Raw genomic sequence first — 25,389 nt, 5'->3', positions numbered from 1 at the left:
TTGTTTTAACTATTCCAGAGCATTCCCCATATGGACCCTCACCAATGGGCCGGCCTTCATCTGAAACAAGAGCTTTTCTTTCCCCTCCAACTTTATTGGAGGGTCCTTTAAGGCTTTCACCTATGCTTCCAGGTGCAGGAGGAGGAAGAGGTACAATTCTTAAACTTGAAAACCTGTCTGTTCTGGATTTCTCTCTCCTCATCTATAAATCTGTCACACCTTTTCCTCTTACTGGTGACAAAAGCATTAAACCAACCAATTCGGTATAACCAAACTCTCCCTGTTTTTCAACGTGCTTCTAAATTTGTATAATGTACAAATGGAAAACTTCGTTGGTTTGGGTTTGTCAGTGGATTCACTTTAGAAGCACAAATTGAGAAAAGAGCCGAACTTGGCCTTATTTCTTGGACAAATGCAGTTCTGCTGAAGTAAATTCTGATTTGAAGTTAAACGAGTCAGTTAGACTGCTGAAGAAAAAGTAGACACCTCCATCTCATTTGTTTAAAGACAGAGGAAGAAGATGGAGGTACCTACATTGTCAAAAGCATTTTATTGAGAGTCATGAAAAATGATTCTGTAGGAAGCTACTGATTCGGTGAAATGCTTCTCTCCCTTTAGTTTCTGAGTTGGAGGCAGTCACTGTACATGGGGATAGTCTTATCCCTAGTGCTGAAAAGAGAACGGGAAGACTGTATAAGGAATAGAATGTAGAGGTTGAGAAGTAAGTAAAAGAAGGCCATGGTGTCTTAGGTCATAAGGGAAGGAAACGTGACTCCTTCATGTTTATTCTTTTAATGGAAATGGTGTAGGTGAATTCTAGCATGGAGTTCAGCACCTGTTACAGGTAATGAAGAAGCTACTACATATCTTAATGCTGCTGTGAGACCTGTTGGCAACTGTACTTAGTGGGAAGTATGTCAAAATATCTGCAAGGATTTCAGTAATCAGCAGTGGTTTTTAAAAGCTAGTATTGTCTATTTATGTACTTTAATTCTTCATAAATAATATACCTGGTTGCACCTGAAGGCAGATTCACATTCCAGTGTGAATCTGAATGTGAGAGGAAAAAATGCTAAGGAATGCTCAACCATAGTTACGTGACAAACAAGAAAAATAACATATTGGACAACTTGAATAGAGGCAGTAAGTAATGAAGTTTAGATGTCACATGAATCTTTAAATCGTAGCTCAATGCAGAGACATAACTGGGGTTCATTTTGCAATAGAGCACTAATATCACTTGTACAGATGAAACAAATGATGTGTGCAGTTGATGTAACTGCAGAGTAATTACAGTGCTCATCTCACTCTGTGCGAGATAGAAAATGGCTTTGAATTGTAGGCTGAATTTTGGAATAGAGGAGGATACCAGAATCCTGTATTTGTGTCAGTCTTCAGACTACGTCTTACCTGAAAGAAAACTTTAAACCTCAAGTCACTCATTATCACAGTTTCTCTTCCACTTACTTACATTTTGACCTGGGCTTTTTTTTTTTTCTTTTAATAAAATTAGAATAGAGTTGAATATAATATACATAAATATTTTTAATGAGGACATTAACTTTGAGTGATCATTTTTAAATTGATGAGGTCTTGTTAGTGACAGTTATTTTGTGCTAAAACTCACATTTACCATGAAGGCAGTAGTTTCTTCTAATTGAATTAACAGGAACTCTTAAAAATGATTTTAAAAAAATCAGGTACTGTAGATTACACTTCTCTTGAACTAAGATTTTTTCCTTCCAAACAAACCTTTAAAGGCTTCTTATAAATCATCATCAGCAAACAGCTGGAGATTCCTGTGGACCCTTGCTCCTCTCGTATTGAAAGTGTTGGCATTTCATGATACATTCCATTGTTTTCAGACTTAATGATGGAGGGTTTAAAAACCTGAGTAAATAGCTGTGTGATTTCTTCAATCAGGATCTAGAGGACCAGGATCTGCTGTCATGTATGAAGCCAGTAATGAACGAGGAGACATGAGTTCTGATAGATTAACTGATCCCCACAGACCACCATCAGATACTGGATCCCTGTCTCCTCCTTGGGACAGAGAACGCAGGATAATTCTGCCTCCATCAGGTACAGACATCTGCTGAGCTACTGCAAGAATGGAATTACTGTCTTGCGGTGTATATATTTAACTGTGTTTTGCTTGTAATAAAGAAACAAAGATACTACAATTTAAAAAATGTACATTAAGAAAACTGAACAGGTATACAAGAATTGTTGGTTGCAGCAAGATATTACTATAGTTGCATCTAGGACTGTAAGCTATATATTACAGTTGCATCATCTGCATATCAGCCTGATCATGAAACTCAGAGTTCATTCAGGATGAACTTTCCCATTTGCCAGATCTCAGCTACTAACAGGTACTGCAGAGATAGTCCTGTTTTCTTGTCCAGAACTGTATTCTTACCCACCCTTGCTCTGAATCTCACTGCTTCAGTTTTCCTCGTAGCTGCATAATAGCTAGATTCAGTGCAAGTAAAATGGAAAAGTGTTAGAGCACTGTGAAGTGTAAAGGGAAACATCACTCTTAGTGCAGTTTGAAATAGGCAGGGAATTATTTTCATATTGGCCTTCGTTGCTACTGAATCTAAGATTGTTTTCCCACCCTGATTAACAGTCACTTTGACTATTTGCAAGAGCGTAAGTAACCAGAGGTTTTTGCTGGTGTATAATCGTGTGAAACACTGACCTGATTGGTGATATTTTGCTGTTGTTTTTTTTTCCCATGGTAGGCGAGCCTTATGCCGATTCAGTTTTTCCTCCTCGAAGGCAAGAAAGATTTTTCCCTAATCCTCCAAGTACTGGAAGACTTTCTGGACCAGCAGAGCTGCGGACTTACAATATGCAGTCCTTTGATAAGACAGGTGGGAACTGCTTTACCTGGCTTCTATGGTACAATCAACTGGAGGACCTCAGTGTAGGGTGACTGTATGAAGCCACGGGAGGGATCAGAACGAAGTCTCTTCTGAGCACGTAGTTCTTCAGCAGTTTGTAGCCTACTTAAAGAAAACAGTGCATGACGTTTGGATAAGGTTGCTGCCACCATCTAGCAGGTGGTTAAGCTTGTGAACGTTACTTTTTACAGCCACGTAATTTCACCAGGCTTAGGCATTTGTAAAAATGCACCCATCGTCATCTGATCTCAAAAAAACATCAGTACATTTAATTTTCTTGCCTGTATCTTCTGATTTAAGAAAAACTGCTGCTGGAGGTCAGCACTGAGTAACTTGTTCAACTTCTGCATACAGATGGGCAGACATCTTCAGAAAATAGCCCGCTAACAGAGCCAAGTGGAAATGAGATGAAAGAGCATTCTAATCTTAGCGTAAGTAGCTGAACAGAAACTTGATTTAAAACATATTACAAAGTACATAGAAAAGAAGTGTCTGTAATACTTGGTAACACAGTGCACTGTGCAGTCCAAGTTATAAAATTGTAGACTTTTATCACGGTATTTGCTGTCCTTTTGAGTTAATTTTGAGATGTTTCTAACATAATTCCTGCTGAAAATGAACCGAAACCTGCAAGGAGAAATGATGGCCAGTGCACCAAAGTAGCCTTGCTCAGGATGATGCCACCTGGAGCCTGTTTATGGCTTGTGTCAAAGGTCAAAGCAGACCTGACTGGATCGAAGATTTTCTTTCCTTTTCCCTAAGCTGTCTTCCCTGTTTTCACTGTGTTACAGAACTCCCTCCCTGATCAGATGCTGGCATCTGAAAGCGAAGCAGTCAGCTCGGGGTTTGCTCCTCCACCTTTCCCTCCAGTCAGACCTCCCATGATGCCTATGGATCCCCGAGGGCCCTTCATGAGGCGACCCCCTTTTCCCCCCCCTCCCCCCGCTGGCATGTATGGACCACGTGAATGTTTTCCAGTGCGGGACTTGGGGCTTCCACGCCCTCCTCTGCCACGTAAGTAGCTCCTGTTAGCATTTGCTTCAGCCTAATGAATGCGAGTGATTCACTGAAGTATTGTGCTTTTACCGTCTGGTTAAAGTGGTAGTATGTATTTACTTCTTCACAGCTGCTCACAGTGCTAGTGGGTTTTTACTAATATTACCTTTGGAAAATAGCATACGGTGTTCAGCAGCTGGAAGGTTCCTTTTCTCAGGTGGAAAAGCAAGTTGTTGTTGAGGATGCATCAATCATAGAGCTTCATCATTCTTTAGCAGTGAGCTATGCATTTGTGACATAACTGTCACGTTGTTCACCTTGTAGTTCCCATTTTTGGAACAGGATGCAGGTATCAGACTGAAGGGCTTCTTTCTGCCTCTTGCTGTTCTCTGATTAAGCTCTGAGGAAGAAATCTCTGTCTTCCAAAGTATCTGTACAGTCTGACAGCCCAGGATTGCACACCAAACTTGAAGGTAGTGGTGGCAGCAGCAGCCAGTCAGCAGACACTAAGTAGTGATCACTATTGAGAAAAGTGGGTGCACTGTCCTTCCCTTTCCTACTGTACTTGTCTCATTTGAGCACATCATCATCTAAGACAGTTCTGCCTTGCGACTTCTAATTAGGTAGGATGTGGTGAGCAGTAAGGTGCATGGGGTAGAATGAGCACGGGTGGGTTTGCTGATTCATGGATATTAACTGGACTGCTCTCATTGCCTCACAGTGAGAAATCCATTTCCCATGAGATCTTTTCCTCACTATCCACCTCAGCGACCCGAATTCTTGCCTCCACCTGCACCTCCTGAAAACAGAATTGAGTCACCTCAGTCAAACACATTGGCCACAGAACAACCAGAACCACAGCAAGAGACTTGACAGAGCTGTTTGAGCACCACGCCAAACCATTCTGTACTCTTCTAATGGCATTCTCCCTTTATGTTGTGTTAAGTAACTGCTGTTACTTAGGTATAAATAAACTACTTTGCTCAAATTGAAGCTTAATAGAAAATTCTCAGGATAGTATTTTGTAAATAGAGAACAAAATACAACCACAAATGTTGTGAATAAGCGATTTCCATTGTACAGTTGTCACTTTAAATTAAGTATTTTTAATTTGGGTGATCTCTTCAGAGGTATATAAAATTAAATAATGTGAATCATTTTAGAAGTGCAGCTGCTTTGTCCTCGTTTAGCTGTACAGGGAAGCTGTGCATGCTGGAAGTGATGCTTACTCTATGAATAGAATGTTAAAAAAATCAAATAAATAAAAAGTAAACATGATAAAATGAAATAACTACTTCTATGGTACATTAACAGGGAAGTTTCAAGGAAGGGAAGAGGAACCCAACTAACACATACTCTATTAATCTTTCAGCTGAAAAAGCTTCGCAGAGTGGCAGCTGCCAACAGCTTAACACTGTGGCACAAAGCAAAGAAATGCAGAGCAACTCTCTTAGCACTGCTGAAAACTGCCAGCATTAAGGTAACTGTTCTATTGCAGGTCTGTTTGGTGTTCTGTTTTGGTTTTTTATTTAAGGCAAGATGCTATGAAAGGAAGGGATTACCATCTTAGAGCTGTATGTGATGCTTCAGCATCTCCAGACAATTGCTATTGGAGGTGCACGGCCACAGTAAACAGCAGCTGAAGTTCTAGGTAGTATTTTTGGTTTGCTTTTTTACTGTCCCATCATGAATTCAGTTTAATGGCGTTCAGAATTAAACACTGGCAAGCAACACTGCAAAACAAAAGTACTTCCTAAGCTTACAGTCTTCATTCTTTCAACTGTGCAAGGCTGGAGAGCCAACAGCATTTATATACCTTGGTGATAACCAAGGTAGCCAGGCAGCATGGTAGGAGACTTCTGTAGCCATGTAATGTTACAGATAATTGAAAGACCAAAGAAAGATTGAATTCCTTTCTTGCCTGGAAAGTACCGAAGCCAGTCTAACCAACATACTTAGCAAAAAGGAAGCAACAAAAGTTGTTAAGAATGTGCTGTTAAGACAGACATTTGAGCAGCCACTGCAGCCTTCCTGCAGCCGTGGCACAGAGCCCTGTTAAGGCAGCAGGCTGCAGCAGGACAGAGCCTCGCTCCGTGCTCACCTGCTGCCCTACAGACTAAAGGCTTCTGCTAGAAGCTGCTGGTTCTTGTCAGTTGGTGGTGTTAAGGCCAGCACCCTTAACCTTGAAAACCGTGTAATTACAGTGCAGTCATCTGGTAAGGAACCCTTCAAAAAACAGAAGAACTGTTTTTAGCCAAGGTTCCACTTAGAGCAGCAGCAGTGGGCAGCAAGCTGCCACTGCCCCATTCTCCACGTGCACACACACACACACACACACACACACAAGTTTTTAATGTAAGCCAAGTCTGTGCATTTGCTCTACTCTCACAAGCAACCACACCCCATAACTAGAAGTTTCCTAAAAGCTCCAGCATGCTTTTTTTTGTTACTGCTTGCTTAGATAAGTCTGCCAAGTGAGCTTTTCTTTCTGCAATACTCCTGGCTCTTAACCTTACTTCCCCATAGGCTTATTTCAGCTGAACTCCCCCCGGCTCCTCCTTGCTATTTCTTTATTCCTTCTAATTTAGTCGAAGGCTTTTAGATAAGCACTGTACTTAAGCCACTGGCCAATGAATTCTGGCAACAGACATTCTGAAGGTTCATGTATGTTGAAACCCTTAACTGCTGTTTAGCTTAGTTCAGCTATTGCATCACTTTTAGCCGTGATTTGCTTTCCAGAGGTTCTAAGTTGGCCTAAATAGGGACCCAAAAAGCAGCTGTTTGGTTTGTACATCCACCTTTGCATCAGCCCTTAGAACAACCAGAACTGCCAACTATCAGCTTGACTCTACGTGTAGGAAACAGCTGAAGGCACAGAGGTCCTTAATGTTGTTAATACCACCAACAGAACAAAATTCTGATTTTTAATCCCAAACTACTTTAGGGTTTGAAAAGGACTGACAAGTGTAGTTCCACTGTGTGAACAGACACAGTATTTTGACACAGCACAGTGTGAGCTAAATATTTTTTCTAGTGTTCAACTGTCTTCAAAATACAATTGTTCCTCCAGCAAAACAGTTCACTCTGTGCCCACAGTGGCAGGGAGCTGCAGGCAAAACATGAATTAAGGGGACAACAGTAACGCAGGACAGGCATGGACTGGAGCATCCTGCAGACAGAACAGAACCTTCTGTTTTGTGGGTTTTTTTTTTCCCAGCAGTAGCTTGAAGTTGTATTTGCAGGCAAGCAATGAAAACAAGCTCTATTTATGCAGTAGGAAGTAGGACAGAGTAGTCCATGAAATGGGTTACATAAGCTTGCCTGAGCAGGATCACACGAGTGCGTGTGCAGGGAAGGCCCTGCTCCCCCCGCCAGGCAGGAGCAGTGGCTGTAACAATGAAGGCCTTGTGTTCCAAGTTCCTGCTGCTAAATCCAGAATGCAACAAGAACTGACTTGACACCCCCGTGTTTTTAGGAGAAACAAAGAGAAAAAAATTCAATCCTGGTTGGGATTTTGCAAACAATTTCACGTAGCTCCTCTGGCCCCTCTCCACATTAGGACCTCTTCCCCATCACTTGATTTACAGCTGCTTTAGTCTGCACCCCTTCATCCTGGTACCACTAATTCAGACTACTGTTAAACACACAACTGCCCAACAAGAGCGACTGTTACTTGTTCCTAAGGAAACAGAACAAGCAGAGGTGTATCTCTCCAACTGCTCAAGGTCTGCGTGTCTCCAGCCACACTCGCCTTGCAGGGCTCCCTACACTTGAAGAGCAAAGGTTCACTGCAGCATATGCACACCGAATTCACACCTGGAACACAAACCATGTGGAGGCATTAGACTTCAAGCTGAGGAGGAATCACACATCTGGAGGACTGACAGCACTCCCCAGAGATGGCCCTCTTTCAGCGTAGCGTGAGGACCGCACACCTCTGTACCATGGACAAGTGGCCAGTCTCTGCTGCCCTTCATGTTTCCTTTTAAGATTACACTAATTAAAAACAAATCAGAAAACAGGTTAGACTACGAAAACAAACATTTAGGTAATGAAGTCCCAACTGCAGTAAATAATGCAGCAGTGCACAGAAACCCTGTAGTGTGCAGAGGAAGAATTAAGTTCCCGCAACTCTGTTTAAAGCAGAGGACACGACCTCTTCAGCATTTTGCGTGGAAGCCGTGAGAAAACCTTCCATCACTTCACAGCCACGGCAAAATCTACTTCATTCTCCAGCAAGTTGCTCACCAGATCTACCAGATGCAGGACAGTCCTCGTGCCTGCTAGTGGGGTTTGGGCTGCCGCAAAACAGAGTTGAGAAGCTCAAAGCAAACCCGTGCTTGGCACGCACACACTGCACAGCCACTCCAATTCTCACAGCACAGTCAGCTGCTGCAGGGCACGACAGCTCTGCGACAGCTTATCAGACATCTGCAGTTTTCATTCAGAATACACAGCTACGTACTCTGAGTACGGATAAAATGTCAACCGAAGCATTGTGGGTATTCATAATCTATTTAATAGTGGGACACCAAGAAGACTACTACACATTTTTTTTCTAGATCACATTAGGTTTTGATTTAAGCAATTGCAACGGATGCAGGAATTTCTCAAAATAATCTTTTATATTCTACAATCCACAGTTTACCGATATCGGTCTAATAAGTCATATCGTGATATACGGTTTGTGCTAACTGGGCTGGTAGCCTGAGCTTCAGCAGAGCATCCTCCCCCTCCCCTCCCTCCAAAAACATCGACAGAATTCAGCCAAGTCAAAGAAACCGCCGTACGACATTTCAGTTCAGACTCTTCCACTGACCTAAACACAACGGGAGCTACCAGTTACACACAGCTTAGGAATGATGGTTGCATCTTAAGTCTAGAAATTCTCATGCTGATACAATAAAATATTTTATACAGTGATCCATTTTTAACGCTTCATTTATTGATTAAAAGAATATACATTTAACATAAACCATACAACATCAGTCATCGATTCAAACATTCAGCTGGTTTCCTTACATTTTCTGTCAGGAGTTTATTTTTTAATCTGATCACATTTATAAGGTAAAATCTCACCACATCTGGCATATACACACACTGTGCCAGTGGATTCACTCTACTGATGTACATATAAAATCCGCATGGTATGTGCTCACTGGAGACAAAACAGCGCACACCTGTCAAAAGGTCATTTTAATATAAGATGGTAAAACCATTTGTAAAACACATATAAACTTTTTCCATAAATAGAATCATATCTGGACATCTGTTGCATAAATTGTGTTTTCCAAAGCTTACAATATAGCAGCCAGGTCTCAGCACTGCTGGGCACCCACGTTGGCCACTTACTTTATTATTGCAGACTGTCCTTTAAACATTAAATGCACAACATTCGTACCACTTAAAACTGGGGTCAGGTGGAAGTCTCACAGAGACCACGTCTGTACCGCGGTTGCCCTGAAACAGTTAAATCGGCTTTTAAAGCCTCTCAGATATAACAAGATTTTAAAACATACTTCATGGAATGTTCTTCATGCATCGTAGCAGCTCATACCTGTGATAGAACAAGCTTTGTATTTGTTTCCTTTCCTTCCTTTACATTCACTATTCACAGTGAAACAGGTGCATGTTTGTTAAGAGTTCTGAGGTTGCTGACTGAGCCACAGCACAGCTGTGTACCACAGGTCGAAATTCGACCTTATATATTACAATCTAGCAGTATCTGGCTGGCCAGAAGCTGGCCTGCCCCTGCCAGCATGTGGGCACTTCTTCGTTTTTAATCTATTCTTTGGCAGCTGACACAGGCGCTGACAGAGAAAATCCAGTGACTCGGTTGCTAGGGATTTCACGACTAATGTTTGTTTGCAGGTGTATACCTTTATGCTGAAGCCTTACTGTTACGTTTTTACCTCATCGGAGTGCGCTTCCTTGTTTTTTTCCTCTTAAACTTTGGCCCAAAGCTAACTTCTGAGGAAGATGACAGGAGATGAGTATAAACTAGGAGGAGTTTACACAGAGAACCCGAAATGCCACGGAGCACGGAGTGAAGCTGCGAGCACGGCTGCCTGAAAAGCTAGTGCTCCTCCACAGCACTGCCTGACAGCCAAGGAGAACTGGGACCGGCAGCAGGGCACGCTTCAGAAGCAGAATGTGAAACGAAGCAAGGTGAGAGTCTAACAAACCAACAGCCCCGGGCAGACCTCTCTCCCTTTTAAGCCTATTAAGTAGCATGCTACCAGACGAAGCAAACAATGACGACACAGAAATCCACTGGGCTATGGATATGGACATCAAAAACAGCTGGCTCCTGAGCACAGAACTCCGATAGAATAGCAAAAATAATTGAGAATGCAGTTACTCCATAAAAATAAAGTTAGCTGGCAACCTCAGACAGCCTTTGGCTGCATCCCTGTAAGGTCTGCTAGACAAGTCCATTAACCGTGAAAACCCTAAACACTGCCACTTTCAGCTTCTAAACCAATACCCGACTACGTTCTTTGATCAAGAAGTAGAATACACATATGTAATTCTATATAGCTAATACTGATTAAACACAGCACAAAAGGGGTTAATTCACGCTACTGAAAAAAAGAACAAACAAAAAAACATAATAGGACCCTACTTGCATATGTAGCCACAGGAACTGTAAATAAGGAGCTAAATGCCTTCACTGAAGCTTTGCATCTCTCTGTAAAAATGACGAGTTGGCTCAGTGAAGACGCTGAGCAGCTCTATGTCCATGACTGCGTGCCAAGGTCGACCCAATCCGAGAGATACCTGCTCAATGAGATTATGCACTGGATCCACATCCTGGTCAGCCAGTTCTCCTTGGTCAAAATCAATGCTTTCCTCTGTGACTTCCAGCACTTTCAGATCAGAGCCACGAAGACGAGCGATTGCAATGAGATTGTGAGCCCAAACTGTGTAACCTATGGGGAAAAAAAAGAAGAAGAAAAAAAAAGCTCTGTAATTTTGCAGCAAGGCACTTCTTACGGAAGTATTTAATGTCGGACCATCTTAAAATCCTTCCCAACTTACTTTGTCATCTTGTGTCTGGCAGAATTTCTGTTTTGGTTGCAAATAGGAAAGTTCAATTTTATATCTTGAGTAAGGAAGTACCAAAATAATTTCAGTTAGTTCAACAAAGCTTTTTCTATACTGAATTTTTCCACCATTTGTATCAATTTCTTTAGTGCAAGTTAAGTTGTAACTACAGTATCAAACCTTCTGTCAACTACTTACAAATGAATCACATCAAAGTGACTAATCGGCTATTTAAAGTGGATGTATAAAGGAACCACTTTAAAACTGTGTTTTTGCCAGGAAAATAAACCTGAAGTCAGCTGTTATTGCCTTAGGAGTAGACTTAGTGGAAAATAAGCAAAACAGAAGCCTCTCCAGGAAACAGGTCCCACTGCTGTAAAGAAAAAAAAAATCCATATCTATCTCGTTTTTCTACCTGAGATTAAACGTAATTACGAAGCTTCTCTCTCTTCCAATTACCGTATATTAGCATTCCTCTTTCAAAACACTTACTCTGCAGTTACCTGCTAGTTTTCTGTACCTTGGCTAAGGCATATGCTAAGTTCTTCCTCATCCAGGTGCAAAACAGAGTATTTGGGAACTTCCCTTTTCGGAAGCTCAGCAAGTCAGCACTTCCACTGCAAAATGACAAGGCTCAGTTCTGCCTCCATCATCATTCTCACAGGTGCTGTACCTCCTGGGGAAATGCACACTCAGACTCTACACAAAGCTGCCATGTGCGCAGCATCAGAACTGGGAAAGCATGCTGCTGAAGAACAACAGCCAGCTGCGCTCTGCTCTTCAGCAAGGCAATGCAGCATGTCCTACATCGCAATCTAGCAAGACAGATGACTAAAGAATGAGGAAAACTGAACTAATAGATTAAAGGAGAAATTTTCATGTATTTCTTTCCCTGCTTTTTGTCTATAACATCTCCTACAAATGTTTTGCTCAAGACATTTTTTGAACGAGGAGCCCCATAAACATATCTCTGGCTCAATTTCTAGGACGTCAACCACAAAGAATGTATGAATCCCTGCAATTCTCATCTGCTGAGGCTTTACTCACAGGCAAAACAGCAAAAGATGAAGCTGTCAGCTAAAACTGCTTTTTCAACTAAAGGCAAAAGATGAAAAACCTCTAAAAAAACATTAGAAACTGCTTCTCAACTAACAGCAAGGGAAAAACCTGTGTATTTACAATCTGAGCCAATTACGTCTCCTCTAACAAATACAGCTTCCCCCCCCCACTCCTCCAAGTTTTCTTTCCCAGAGGAAGCTTGATAGCATCACAAGAAATGTAACAAGTAGCACCAGAAACCATTATTAGGCAAATCTTGACAAATGCAAACGTGAGAATAAGATGCCATACTGAGTGAAGCACCACAGCATTCTAGAGCCTTCCTCCTAGCCATGTTCTCACTATCACTACTTAAGAAGAAAGATGCTTATACTACAGTAGCACAGAAGTCATGCTCTCAAAAAAGTAAAAATAAAAATTAAGAAAATTAGTAGTCGCTCATAAGCAGCTTAGCTAACTTTGTCTAGAAAGAAGAGAGAATAGAAAGGGAAAGGAATCTGAATTTCAGCATCACAGTGTGGTTGATGTTTGGCCATTCTCTCTCCCAAGTATACTAAAAGCCCCAGAGAAGCAGCAGTGACAAAGAACAGTAAGATGTGGTTTGCCTTCCCAGCACTGCACAGAGTAACACATTCTGCACTGATAGCAGGTGTTACTTAAAATACCTGAATATAAGATTATATATTATCTTTTTGAACTTACATAATATAATAAGAGATTTTCCTGTTGTAGAAAAGTAAGTGGATTTTTTTATTTATTCTAAAAGGCCTTGAAACTAATTCAGTGTTAGAGAAACTGCCAAAATCCACACTTACAGAGAGGTATGGTCATTTGCCAATCTGTGATATAAGGGCGGAGATATGAGGGGGACTTTCTGACTTCAGCTGAGATGGGAACGTACCACTTTTGCTGCTGAAGATGTCTCCTGTTTGTGCTGAGTAACAGGAGATTTATTCCTGCAAGCTGCCTGAGGAAATGGGCATTCATTCTTACGTAACAGAACAGAGTCCTGTCTTAACTCCTTCATGCATCAGCAGGCTTGCTCTCTGTAAGCCACTTCCAGCACAAACCAAAACAACCACTCTGCATTGTTTCAGTTTCAGGTGTCTTAAAAACATGCCAAATGATTCTCACTTCTAATAGAGCTGAATGCAACTGTGCACTTCTTTTTGATGTGCAATTATACAGCAAACATATGAGAAAAACCTAATTTTGGTATTACCAGTGAAACCAGTAGACAATGTATTTTTCTCCCCCACTCTTCAAGTAGAGAGGTCTCAAATTCTGCTCACCACCTTCCTCTGCTGCCAAAATCTTACCGAGCTGGTAACAGACTTCCTTCCCCTCAGTCACGAGGGACTTAACCTGTGTTAGCTGCACAAAGAGGAAGTACAACCATCTAATCTTAACAGCCTATGAGTTCATGGCACACACAGCAAGCATCTGCAGCATTCACATCCACACACCCAGCCACACCGAGGAACCTGCACTGTGCCTCCTGGAACACTCGCTCAATTCTTAGTGCTCAATTCTGTGAGCAGCCTAATAAAATCCTAGCTGACCTCCCATAGAAGTTTAGTAAACTACAAGAACATTTAAGATGGATAAACAAGCAAATCTTCCTATGAAAATCCCTGTACAAAGTACAACAGCTCGTGCAGTGACCACGCAGCGGACTCTTGAACATGACTCTTACTGAAACTCATTACAATCAGAAAGGGCAAAATGTTGTAAGTATTTCAGTCACTCACCGTGCTCATGCAACATATTACCTACCATGAACAGCTAGGAGAGAGAGCCTCGTGCACCTCCAGGCTAATAAGACAAGTGGATCTTCGTTCCGGTTGTCACTAAGATCTGGGAAGCCAGACATATCTATCACATCATTCATCAGTATAAAATGAGTGAGGAACTTATCATACTGCCTGGATATGAGGTCAACAACAGCTCCGGAAACACAAGTGATGTAGCTGTCAAAGTGAATCCTCTCTAGGGGTATACTGGGCTTAAGAATCCTTAACATATCATCACTCTTTACATCAAAAGCCATTATATAGACCCGAAGATTCGTGCTGTTGCGCATCAGCGCCTTCCAATTCTCATCTTCTGGCATACTGTCCAATGACTTGTGCATTATGGAAACACTGTGGACCAGGAGAGACAGTCGATGCAAAGGCACATGGTTGCTGTCAGCCAGGACTCTTGCCATTTCGGCCGTAAAATCACAGAAATCCAAAGCAAGCGAACGCAGATTCACAAAGCGCTCCAACTCAACTGCAGTGATGAGAGTGGTATTACCAGGGATGTGGTTGTCCAATAAGCTCAGATGTTCCATGGTGTTGGCTATGGGGTTTGATAAGGAGGACAACGATGTGGGAGTTACTATTTGCAGCATAAACCCACAGGACAGCCATTTCAATTGCCTGCTATTGCCTAGTATCTCTTCAAACAGCTGTTGAATTCTGTAAGTAAACAAAACAGATAACAATGCTGTTAAACATGGTTTAGTGTTACCAAGTGTGTACCAGTCTATTTTTTCCCCCCACTGAAGAGGTGGTCTTCTTTTTATTTATGGCCTTATCCGACAGAAGGTGCTACCATCAGTTTTTGGGAGCCATAAAGGTACACAACATAAAGGAACACAACATGCTGCCGACTTCCCACAGTGCTTTAACCTTCACTGGACTTCAAATGTTAGAACTGCGAACTATCCTGACAAAAAAACCCTACGAAAACAACAATGCACTTTGTCTTCCAGTAGCAGTGCTGCACTACGAATCTCCATGTCCTGCTTCTCAGCACTTCCTCCTCACACATACCAGCACCCTCCCACAAACACATTAAGGTTATGCAAATAAGAAAACCTGTAATGTTTTTAAAAGCAATAACTGTGTTTTTAAAAACAGCTTTTCATATTTGTTAGCCAGCCTGTCTAGAGCTGCAAATTAAAATGGGAAAAAAAAAGTCATTTTCATGGAAGAGTTGGAGAAGCTTGACTTTTAAGCACATCAGAATAATCTGAAGCCTATTGCTTGATTTTCCCCACTGAAGGATAAAGAACAAACACTTAATGTTTTTGAAACAATTCGGAATACACAGCTGAACGGATTTTCAAGTGTCAACAGCTTGACAAATTACAGGAGAAACTTGGACCCGGTGACATTTCAATCCCAGATCACCAGGTTATTTTAAATGCAAGTTCTTTAAGTTAGCTATGTAATCCAAAATGGTATTTTAAGGTAAGATTTGATATAGATGAGTCTAACCTCAAACCTCGGTCAGCTCAAAGGAAAAATCAGCATTTAAGGGAAGCAACTGATCCAGGCTATGACAGGTCTGTGAGATTTGAAGAAATAAGGTAAATCCCTCCATAAGGAACCTAGCAGGAATCTTTGTGCCTCAAATCAGCAATGTTTTCCAGAGAACACCTTTTTCTTCGCTGTTGTACAACATATACAAACATTCAACATCTAAGCTGAAAACAATGTTACAAACTTTTTATTCTTATCTCTTTATCTACAATCAAGATCATGTCCAGGCAAAACTAAAGGCTCCGTATCCTGACCAACAGCAGAAAAATACTAACATCTTAAAATGAAGGGAAACACAGTCACACTTCTCAGATTTTCTCCTTTCCAAAAAGCTCCAGCTCTCATCTCTTGAGCCAGAGATGGCTTTCAGTCTGTAGTAACTCTCAGGGACCTCACTGCCAGCAAAGCGCCAATGTTTTGCAACTGTAACACCGTGCAGTGCTATCCCCCTTTTCTTCCTTCCTCTTACCCTGTCACCTTTAACACCCTAAAGTCCTTGGTGTTTAAGAAAATTAACAGACCAATCCTCATTCATCCTCCTCCCTGTCTGTATGTGCTTTCCTGCCCACTGTCATCACAGTACCTAGGAAAGGAAAGATGCTGTAACACTCGCAGCAGTGGTAGCCTTTGCTCTGTAACAGTCCAAGCAATACTAGTGCTTGTAACAACAATTGACAAGATGACAAATCAACTTTGACATGCTCTGTCAAATACCACTATCTATACCTCACTACACTGAAGTTTTCTTTACGTCATGCTTCGGATATGATTTAAGCATCTAGGCCTAACAAGAGTACTGTTACAGTGCTCACAGAACTGTGCAGTGATACTGATTTAATGCTATGTAACTTTGTGTTTAGGTACTTATACATGTGTTTAGACTCATGCGGATGGGTTGTGGATTCATACTCCCTAAGAAAACTTCCCAGTCACTTTCTTCCAGTTCTTTGCCAACTTAATAACAAAAAGGAGATCAAACACCACAATACACATTTAGCAATGACCGCTTCTGGCTTGCTTTAAATGCCTGCTTTATATGAGGACAGACAGGAAGAACAATAAAAACTGCAGGCTCTTAGTTTAACAGATTTCAAATGCATCTTTCAAACGCCCCAATAAGGGTTTATTCCTCCCCTGCAAATTCGTATGTGCATCCTATTCATCATAAGCAGACTGCACCTAATTGGAGTTTGTAAAAACAGTTTGAATTGTGTCTAACTTCTAGAGCACCTTAAGTGAATTCTTGAAAATTAACACCTATTTTACAGCCATGTTTTACTTTAACTGCCTACTATGTTGTACAGAACTCATCCTTACACACACGACTATCTTAAAGCTCATTTATAACACGTAAGTGTAAGCATAGTTCCTTACACAAACACAAAACATAATAAAAGCTCAGCATACGGAAGAAAGTGATTTAGCACAGTGACGTCCCAACAGACATACTTAGTTTTGCTCCTTGTGAAAAGCAGTGGAACATTCCCCTACAAATGACAATACTATTTTAGAAAAAAAACCAACAAAACCCTCCAAATAAATTGCTATTACAGTGTCAGAAATGTCAGTTTCAGGCGTAAGACTGAGCAAAAGCTAACTGCTTTAGCCCCAAGAAGTCCCACTGGTACAGAAACACACAGATGCCCCATGGCAGGAAGTAAACTTGCCAGCAAGATCTGCACAGGGCCCATTTATTTAAAAACTGTATCAGTCAACGTATTCTGTTTAATACAAAAGGCTAAAGTGGTTCTTTTAGAGACAAAACTATCTGAAACACATGGATCAATCATGGAAAGCAGATTTCAGAAAGCAAAAATCTTAAGCTGCACTTTACTCTGCTCAAGACAAATGCATTCTTTGCAATGAGCTTTCACACAGTGATGAACTGAGCTCTAAAGTGAATTTTAGAAAGCATCCAGGGACACACAGGCATGAAAGAAAAAGAACAAGCATTATAAACCCATTGACTGTACGTGCTGACCACTGCAGGAGAAGGATTTTGGAAATGTAACCCAAGGCTTTCTCTTCCCACAGAGCAACCAATGTAACCCAAGGCTTTGTCTTCCCACAGAGCAACCATTAGTCTTTACTGGATAACTTCCTAATAATGGCTCTGTGCTGGCTGAGATTCCACCCAAGCTCTATTACACTCAGTTGAATGCTATGGACTAGAGGAAGTGTCATGTTTTCTTCTCTAACTGACTGAATTGTAGGAAGTTCCCAAAAGAGACAGCACCATTTACCACCACACAGGTTCCAAAATCCTCAGCTGCCATTAACGCTGTCTCCATAGGTTGCTCAATATATTTCAGTGTTGGCTATTTGCATCCATGTTTTGTAACTTAACTGATACAAACATCCAAATGCACGCAAAAGGCAAGACTACAAAGACAAAGATTTACTTCCTGAAGTATACATTGTTAGTGCAGATGATCCACTGCCAACCTTCATCAAAGAAACTAGCAGATCCCAAACACACCACTTTAGTTCATAAAAAAAAAAAAGGTAGCATTTATTTCCTCATTCCAAAACATGCAAAGGTCAATACCCACATGAAAGACTTCACTTTAGATAATAAATTAATTTTGAACTGTTTATGGCTGTGAAGTATGCATACCCATTTTTGTTATTGTTTAAAGAAATATTTAATTGTATGCTCAGCTGAGTAAACACCTGCTTAGATGACTCTCTTTGTGCTTCAGGACAATCATTCCTTTATGTATTTGTCTTCAGAAAGGATAAGAAAAAAAGCTTTTCACCTGCAGACAGTACATACGTTGAACAGGAGCTCAAACTACTCTGACTTCTGCATTCTAAGCATAACAGGGTAACAAAAATGCACATCTGTATGTGCACTGATGTGCAACTTCAGTCAGGACCAAGCGTTCAGAAGCATTCACTTTGACAGTTGTGCTCTCGTTCATACACTGATCTGAAAATATATTCAGACTAGTTCTAAAACCATTTAAAATAAACAGTAAAGATCTTGAATAGCTGCACTTATTCTACTCTCAAGCTACCTGGAAGATATTTACACTGACATAAATTAAAATTATGGCATTAAAGTTTTATCTGCATGGAAAGTTTTAGCTTTTAGTCAGTAGCTTTTAAATTTGTATTTCACCATTTCCAAAGAGCACAAACCAGGTATTTTGATTATAAGCATTCAAAGACTGCACAGCAGTGTAATTATGGCAAACTAAAATAAACCTCTGAGACTAAACAAGCACACTGTGAGCTAAGATCTTACAGGAATTCTACAAATACCTAACCCAATTTTGAGATATAACTTAAATTTAAAAGAGGACATAAGCACCAAGAACTTATTTTAAGAATTGAGGACATGCAGCTAGTAAATACATCAAATTACTTCCTTGTATTTTTTTTCCCATGTACAGCAATACTAAAGGTACTGGTAAAAGATTACTGTCCCTCCTCTTGTTTTAACACGAAATTGTTTCTAGAACACAATGAAAAACAAAAGAAAGGATTCTCATCTAAAAGAAGACCACAAAACCAGAGTATTTCATTCAAATACTAAAAATAAAAAATTCAACGTAAGAATCTAAATTGTCATCCTATTAAAAAAAACACACTTGTTTTCTCAGTCACCTATTTCAGGTACGAAAAACCATTAAGTATTGTTTTAACATATCTGACAGTTTACAAAATATAACTTACTGCTTAATCTTTTTGCCATCAGGATCAACCTTGCCGAGGTATGTATTTGATATACTTCCATGTTGCTGCAGAATGCTTATATCCCCAAACAGACATAACTTCTGGAGGTTCCTGAAATGAAAAAGAAAAAAAAAGGGATCTGTATACAAAAAAATGCTGTAAGGAATCACTCTGGATAAGACAAAAACAGGCAGTAAGAACACATAATTACATGGAACGTGTAAACTATTCTGGGAAGCATCCTACTGTCCTGCAGTACAGGTCCATCTGGAGCTAAACAGAGTGAGACCAAAGCATAAAAGGGAGGAGGGATGTACAAACTGGTGACCCCAGCTGTAAAGCAGCTTTTACTGACCACGGAGGCCACCACCACCAAGCAAACTTCCAGCAGTACTTACACATTCTCTTTAATTCTTGGAAGGCGGGCACTTAACATCACAGGTAAACACATCAAATACCTATTCCTTTTCAAATGTAATGCTGTGTTCAAAGTGCAAGCAGAACACAACGGCAAAAAGCCTTTCCAGATCACTCCCATACTGCAGCCGTGCTACAAATGGGGGCCCAAACCTGCAGCAGCTGAGGCAGCACAGACAGAAGCTGAGCAAAAGCTCCCCACACCCCATTCAGTGTTTGATTTCTGCTATACTGAAGTAGTAGAAGCTGTTCTGACATTCCCCATTGGTCAACAGAAGAGGATTATTTGTCCATCGTATTCGAATTTTTAGAAGTAACATTAGTGAAAGACCACCCTCTAATTCTATGCTGGACTTGTCTCCATGTGCTAGACAGTTTCCCACCACAGTTCACTTCTTTGACTTGCATCTTTTCTATGCCCTGAAAAAGATCGAGCAGAAGTTATGAAAACTGTAACAGTTTTAGAGCAGCTGATTGCAGCATTTCTTTTTAGGGTGTTGTTGCTTTATTCTAACTGACTAATGATTTTTTTTGTTTGCTTTTAAACTTATTTATACACGCAGTAAGTTAGATTTACTTCTAAACATTTAAGGTTCATAGTTTGCACTTGGAAATTAAAACAGCAAAATCACAAGTGGCTGCAACAGTTAAATTCACCTTCAACAGCAGATGCCAATTAACTGGCAGCTGACAACTCAGAAAGTTGCAGACATCCTTACTTCTGCTGGCTTACCAGTCATACACTAATACTGCAGATCAGCTTTTAGGAAACACAGCACAGTAACATAGCTCAAAGCCCAGGGAAACTCTGGTGCCAGTCTCCACAGGATGAGGAGAAGGAGTCAATGTTTTAGCTCTGTAAGTCTGAACCTAATAGGTATCCACCGTAAATAATCATGGATCCATTTTAAAGTTCCTGCATTAAATAAGCACAGACTAGCTTGCTGAAATCTATCCACTGTCACACCTCCTACTTTTCTCGTATGGGTGACTGAATGACTAAAAAGCAATGTCCACGAGCTCTGTAAGCTCCATATCAAGTCAAATATCGAAGCAAAGCACCTAGATTTTACAACCATTTCCAAAATTAAAACACATGAAATTATTAGAAATACAGGACTTCTGTACTGACGATATTTAAATGTAACTCACATGCTCAATATTCTACAAACCTAAGTCAGTGCCTGATCATACTGAGGAGTAAGTTTGGCAGGGCAATCTTAAGATACTGCCGAGCATTCTGTGCTCTTCTATCTCCCACAGTAGTTGAGGAAAGCCTGGTACAACAGGGAAATCAGCAGAAACATCCACCAGGTGTTAGAGGCAGTATTCACAGCCAATATTCTAATTATACGATTAATCAGATCTTCTGATCTCAGTGACTTAACTCAGAGAGCTAAGACAAAATGCAATCTTCAGAACAATTCTGATTCACCAGCATATTCACAGCACACACAGGTCTCATTCAGTGCTACTCAGACCCCAGTGAATGCTACCGATGTGTTAATTTCAGAGCCCCTAAGCAACAAGACAAACAAAACACCACTTACCAGAACCCCACACCGTTTTATCTACATTTGTTTCACTGCCATTCGATGCACTACAGAGACAGAGTTTAAGCTTTCCACCTCAAAGCTTAAGCAACAAAAACATCCAATTATTCTTCACAGCACAGTTACCACCATCAACAAATTTGATCACAGTTCAATTCAATATTAGATTTCTGTCACTACTCTGGTACCATATAATCTCCATAGCACCTAGCTCACCTCTCACCTTTATTCCGTTGGATTAGTAAAGCCATTGCCATTTAAATAAATAATGTAGGAGTTAGCTGTCCTCTTAAGATGAAAGTCATGATGGCATCTTAATACTAAGTATACCACAAATGCACACAGCTGGGGAAAAAACATTCTCTTCTGGATTGGGTATTTCTTTGTCATTTAATACCTATTTATACTCCACTAGCTCAGAAAGTGTATATTAAAAGTAATATGCTTCTTGCTATGCTCTATTGTTAGTTTTAGTGTCTCTTTTTGAACATCCATCTCCACCCTGCGATGCAAACAACAACAAAATAATAATAAAAACATCAATGGCCTTGCTTCTTGCTTACATTAAGCAGGAACAAAGTGGTCCTGTCTGTCTGTCCTACTGGACCCTCTGGTTTTTTGGTAGTTTGGGGTTTATTTTTTCACTGCCTGCTGCTCGCTCTGGGTGACAGAAGAGAGTTCTTAGAAAGCCTCAAATACAGACAGTCTGCTTCTTTGAATGACTCACAAATGTTTGGCAACTCCAAAGTAGACACCTTCACTGAGACACCCTAGTTTACTATAATCTGCATTTCTGTTTCACAGCAAAGATTGAACAAGGACTGCTTATTAGCTCCTGTACATACCAAAAAAGACTGACAGAGCATCACCCTCCTGCTTGCCCCCCCAACCTCATGTTTTCAAAGAGCAGTGTGTGATGGCACAGATGGTGAAGATTCCTTAAGAATCCCTAGGAAACAACTCGCCCCTCCTGATACTGTCACATGGTGCCACTCTTTACATTTTGTTTTTAAATACGAAGTAGGACACATCAACAGTTTAAATACTAGTCCATTTCATTTGCTGTCAAACAACTGGAAAAGTTACAAATCGCTACAAACATCACTTCAGTCCGTTTTTTGTTTTTTTTTGTTTTTTTGTTTTAAGAAATTAGAGTTTCAGAACTCATCTTCTTGGTTCCAGTGGCAAGAAAGCAGTATTTTGGAGTAACATGCTGTCAATCACAGAGAGCTGTGTTGATCTGAGTTCTACTTCAAACACAAAACAGACCTTGAACATACCTTTGTGGATGCAGACCAATAGCAGCACTACCTATCGGGGCACTATCAGTTGTTTCTAGTTATGCATCTGCAATCTCCTTAATCCTATCAGCATTAGCAAAGGTTGCTCCACAATACTCTTCCAGGGACTTAACAGAAAATATTTTATTTGCATGGAAGTACACCATCATCCTCCCGTAGCCAAGAGGACACCCACAACTCGCATTACTTTTAGCCCTTCCTTTAGTCTTTTCTTAGGTCCTGCGGTATTATAAATCCTCAAGGAATTCTACAGACATTTAAATAACTTTTTTTTTTTCCTGAAAGGAGGGAGTTGTTACTGTATTGTTTAACAACAGATTTAAAAGCCTACAACAAGATTACATAGTTAAGAAACAGCACAGCATTTCAGAAAAGCGGATTTCTCCCTCTCTAGCTCTGAAGTATAAGATGGAAGTCCTTAGGATTTCTCTGCCAAAAAGCTATCAGCAGGGCTGACAGGAGCTATGAAAGAATCATCCTGTTTCAAGCCCTGCTCCAAAAGGAATGCATTTGCTGCGGTTTAGTTGCTGGAGAATTTAAAAACACTGCTGTTTCCTTTATTTTGGAAATTGCAAGAGCTATCACGCGTACGGGAACACTCTGCAAACACAACAAGAAATTATTAATCACTCTTGTGCTACAAATGAGCAAATAGAAGCAGAGAAACAAAGCGACTGACTGCAGTCCTTTTGCGGATAAAAGGAAGCACTGAGCAGGTGACAATGGTCGAGATAAGCTAAGATGCAAAAACAAGCAGCAACTTAGCTCACCTTATTGTTCTTTTCCATCTCATTTCTATCTTAAAGGTTCACTTTAAAAGCTAAAGGAAGACATTCAACATGCAAACGAACTGCTTGCAAATAGTTACTTCTCAAGAACACAAGAAGTGTCAAAATAAACCCCAAACCTTGTTTATGAGGGGGGAAAAAAGCTCATTCCAGAAGTAATTCTGAATATACATCTGTTTCATGTAAATCCTCCTCGCATGTTTCAGTTGCTCACTGAAAAAAGCCTATGCATTCCCGGGTCATACATTTTTCATTCAATTTTTCATGCAATACCTCCTGCAGCTTCTAACTGTCCATTTAAAACGTTGAAGACCGTCTAGCAGCAGTATTTGTATCAGATCTGACAATCACTGCCTGATGCCACTTGAACTTTTTCATTTATGATATATGTTGGATTTCTCCAAGATTCAAGAGCAAAGCAAAAGCTCCTCCTGAAAAGTAAAAGAAGATCGACCAGGGCAGCCAAACATGCACACTGAGGATTCACAGGGCAAGAAACAAATCAAGATGAAGATGAGCTGTGATCCACAGGCAGTGCCCAGAAGCACACTTGCTGCGGTTCTCGGGAAGTACCTGCGGGTACCATGGGGCCAAGGAACCGAAAGTGATACTTTGCACGCTGTGCTTGTGTTCCTCTAACACCAACCAGGAGCTGAAGCTCCCCTGTCACCACTCAAACCACAGAAGTGAAGGCCTCACACTGGTCCTTAACTGCTTCAGGGTCAGGGCTGGTGGCCGTACCGTGATGCAGCTGTCAACGGTTTTCCAACAGCCATCTACAGAAATGCTTTAAACATTTAGCGTTGGTTGCTTTGCCCCCAGTAGGTGATGCACACCGTCACGCACACAGACAAAAAAGCACATAACCACTCACAATCCTCAGCCTGCACTGCTTCCCAACGCACCGTGACTCCGCTGCGTTTTCCGACTGGAGGCCGATGCTAACGTTATGACCTCGGAGATTTTAAAAGATACCGCGTGGGAGCGTTATCGAGATAAGCGAAGAGAAAGCAAGTATCTTCATTTCAGAGAAGTCCAACCTGAGGAAATTAAGTCTCAGAGCTGCCCAAAGTCAGCGCGAACAAGCGGGATCTGCGCACATTGTAAGCCCAGGGCTCGAGGGATCGCACAGCAATCAGCAGTACCTCCTCCTGCTGAGGCCAGGCCTCAGCCCCAGGTCACAGGGGAGCTCCGAGCCGGGGCCTTCTGGCGGCTTTAGGGAGGGAGAAAAGAAGCCTCTCTCCAACGCTACGCCAGCAACCCCTCTATTAACCCCCCGCAGCCCGTGGGAGCCCCGCCGCCCGCCCACTCCGTCCCCCACGGAGGCCGAGGCGCCCTCGCGGCCTTTGTGTCGCCCTGCGGCGGCGCGCTCGGTACCTGTTGTTGCGGACGCTGCTGAGCACGCACATCACCAGCTCCAGGTACGTCCTGAGCAGCTCGAGCCAGCGCGGGCACAGCGGGGCCGCCTCCCCGTCGCCCACCGCCACCGCCGCGCCCTCGGCCGCCGCCGCCCCGCCGCTCGGGTAGTTGTCGGCGGCGAACTGGACGCGCAGCTCGCGCACGAACCAGCCGCACTTGCGCATCAGGAACTCGAGGCGCGGGCGCTCGGCCGGCGAGACGCGGAGGCTGAGGCGGAGGCGCGGCCATAGGGCCGGGTAGAAGAGGCACTCCCGCCAGTGCGAGCAGGCGGCCGAGGCCCGCAGCCGGTCGGGGCCCGCCAGGAAGGAGAAGATGTGCACCACCAGCTCGCTGGGCAGGGAGCCGGCGCCCACCGCCTCCCCGCACACCGACATGCCTGGCGCCGGCCCGAGCCCCGCTGCTGCTGCGGCGGCCACAGGCGGCGGCAGCCCCGGCCTCGCCTGCGGCTCCTGCGACAAAAACAACAACATCAATGACAAGGCGAGGGGGCGGGCGCCGGCCGGGACGCGGCCGTCGCCGGGACGCACCACCCGCGCCACCGCCGGGGGGAGGAGCGGGCGCTACCACCGCCCCGCGCCGCGCGGGGGTGACGGGGGGAAGCGGGCCCGGTCCCGACGCCGCCGCCCGAGCCCGACCGCGTCGTTCGCGATGGTGGGGGGAGGGTAGCGGAGGCGCCGCGTCGCGGGCGTGCGGGGAGAGCGGGCGGGGCGCTGCGCGGCGCAGGGTCGATAGGCACCCCGCGGGGGGAATGGAACGCGCCGCAGTTCGAACGGCGGGCGGGCACTTGCCCTGCGGCCCCCGCGGGTCGGGGGAGGGGGGTGGGGAGTTAACCCCTTCCTGCCCGCTGGGGCGGTGGGTGCCTTGAAACCCGTCGATATTCGCCGGTGGGTGTGTGAGGAAACGTGGTG

The 25,389-nt window shown here is 42.5% G+C and overlaps 2 protein-coding genes across 5 annotated transcripts in view; one reads left to right on the top strand and one right to left on the bottom strand.

Annotated features, from left to right (window-relative positions):
• Window positions 1-5,242, top strand: part of MIA2 (MIA SH3 domain ER export factor 2) — a 29,904-nt gene extending 24,662 nt beyond the window's left edge. For 2 of the 4 annotated variants that reach the window (XM_065752912.1, XM_065752903.1), the window contains exons 24-29: window positions 19-150; window positions 1,924-2,082; window positions 2,748-2,879; window positions 3,264-3,340; window positions 3,701-3,923; window positions 4,627-5,242. In XM_065752912.1, coding sequence (XP_065608984.1) covers window positions 19-150; window positions 1,924-2,082; window positions 2,748-2,879; window positions 3,264-3,340; window positions 3,701-3,923; window positions 4,627-4,778 — 875 coding nt within the window. In that variant the 3' untranslated portion in view covers window positions 4,779-5,242. The remainder of the gene's footprint in view (window positions 1-18; window positions 151-1,923; window positions 2,083-2,747; window positions 2,880-3,263; window positions 3,341-3,700; window positions 3,924-4,626) is intronic. The other 2 variants (XM_065752930.1, XM_065752923.1) reach the window with 1 other exon arrangement.
• A 3,158-nt stretch (window positions 5,243-8,400) lies between these two features.
• Window positions 8,401-24,951, bottom strand: FBXO33 (F-box protein 33). Its single transcript, XM_065752658.1, has 4 exons — window positions 24,440-24,951; window positions 19,004-19,114; window positions 13,788-14,473; window positions 8,401-10,837 (listed from the first exon to the last, which is right to left on the bottom strand). The coding sequence occupies exons 1-4, from the start codon at window positions 24,949-24,951 to the stop codon at window positions 10,566-10,568; spliced, it is 1,581 nt and encodes a 526-aa protein (XP_065608730.1). The 3' UTR covers window positions 8,401-10,565.
• Between the last annotated feature and the right edge of the window lie 438 nt (window positions 24,952-25,389).

Source organism: Cyrtonyx montezumae, unplaced genomic scaffold, assembly GCF_038088225.1.
Source record: "Cyrtonyx montezumae isolate F1298 unplaced genomic scaffold, pur_monq_1.0 scaffold_10, whole genome shotgun sequence".
NCBI lineage: Eukaryota > Metazoa > Chordata > Aves > Galliformes > Odontophoridae > Cyrtonyx > Cyrtonyx montezumae.
Note: the sequence above shows the minus strand (reverse complement) of the source record. Positions and strands in the feature narration are given on the sequence as shown.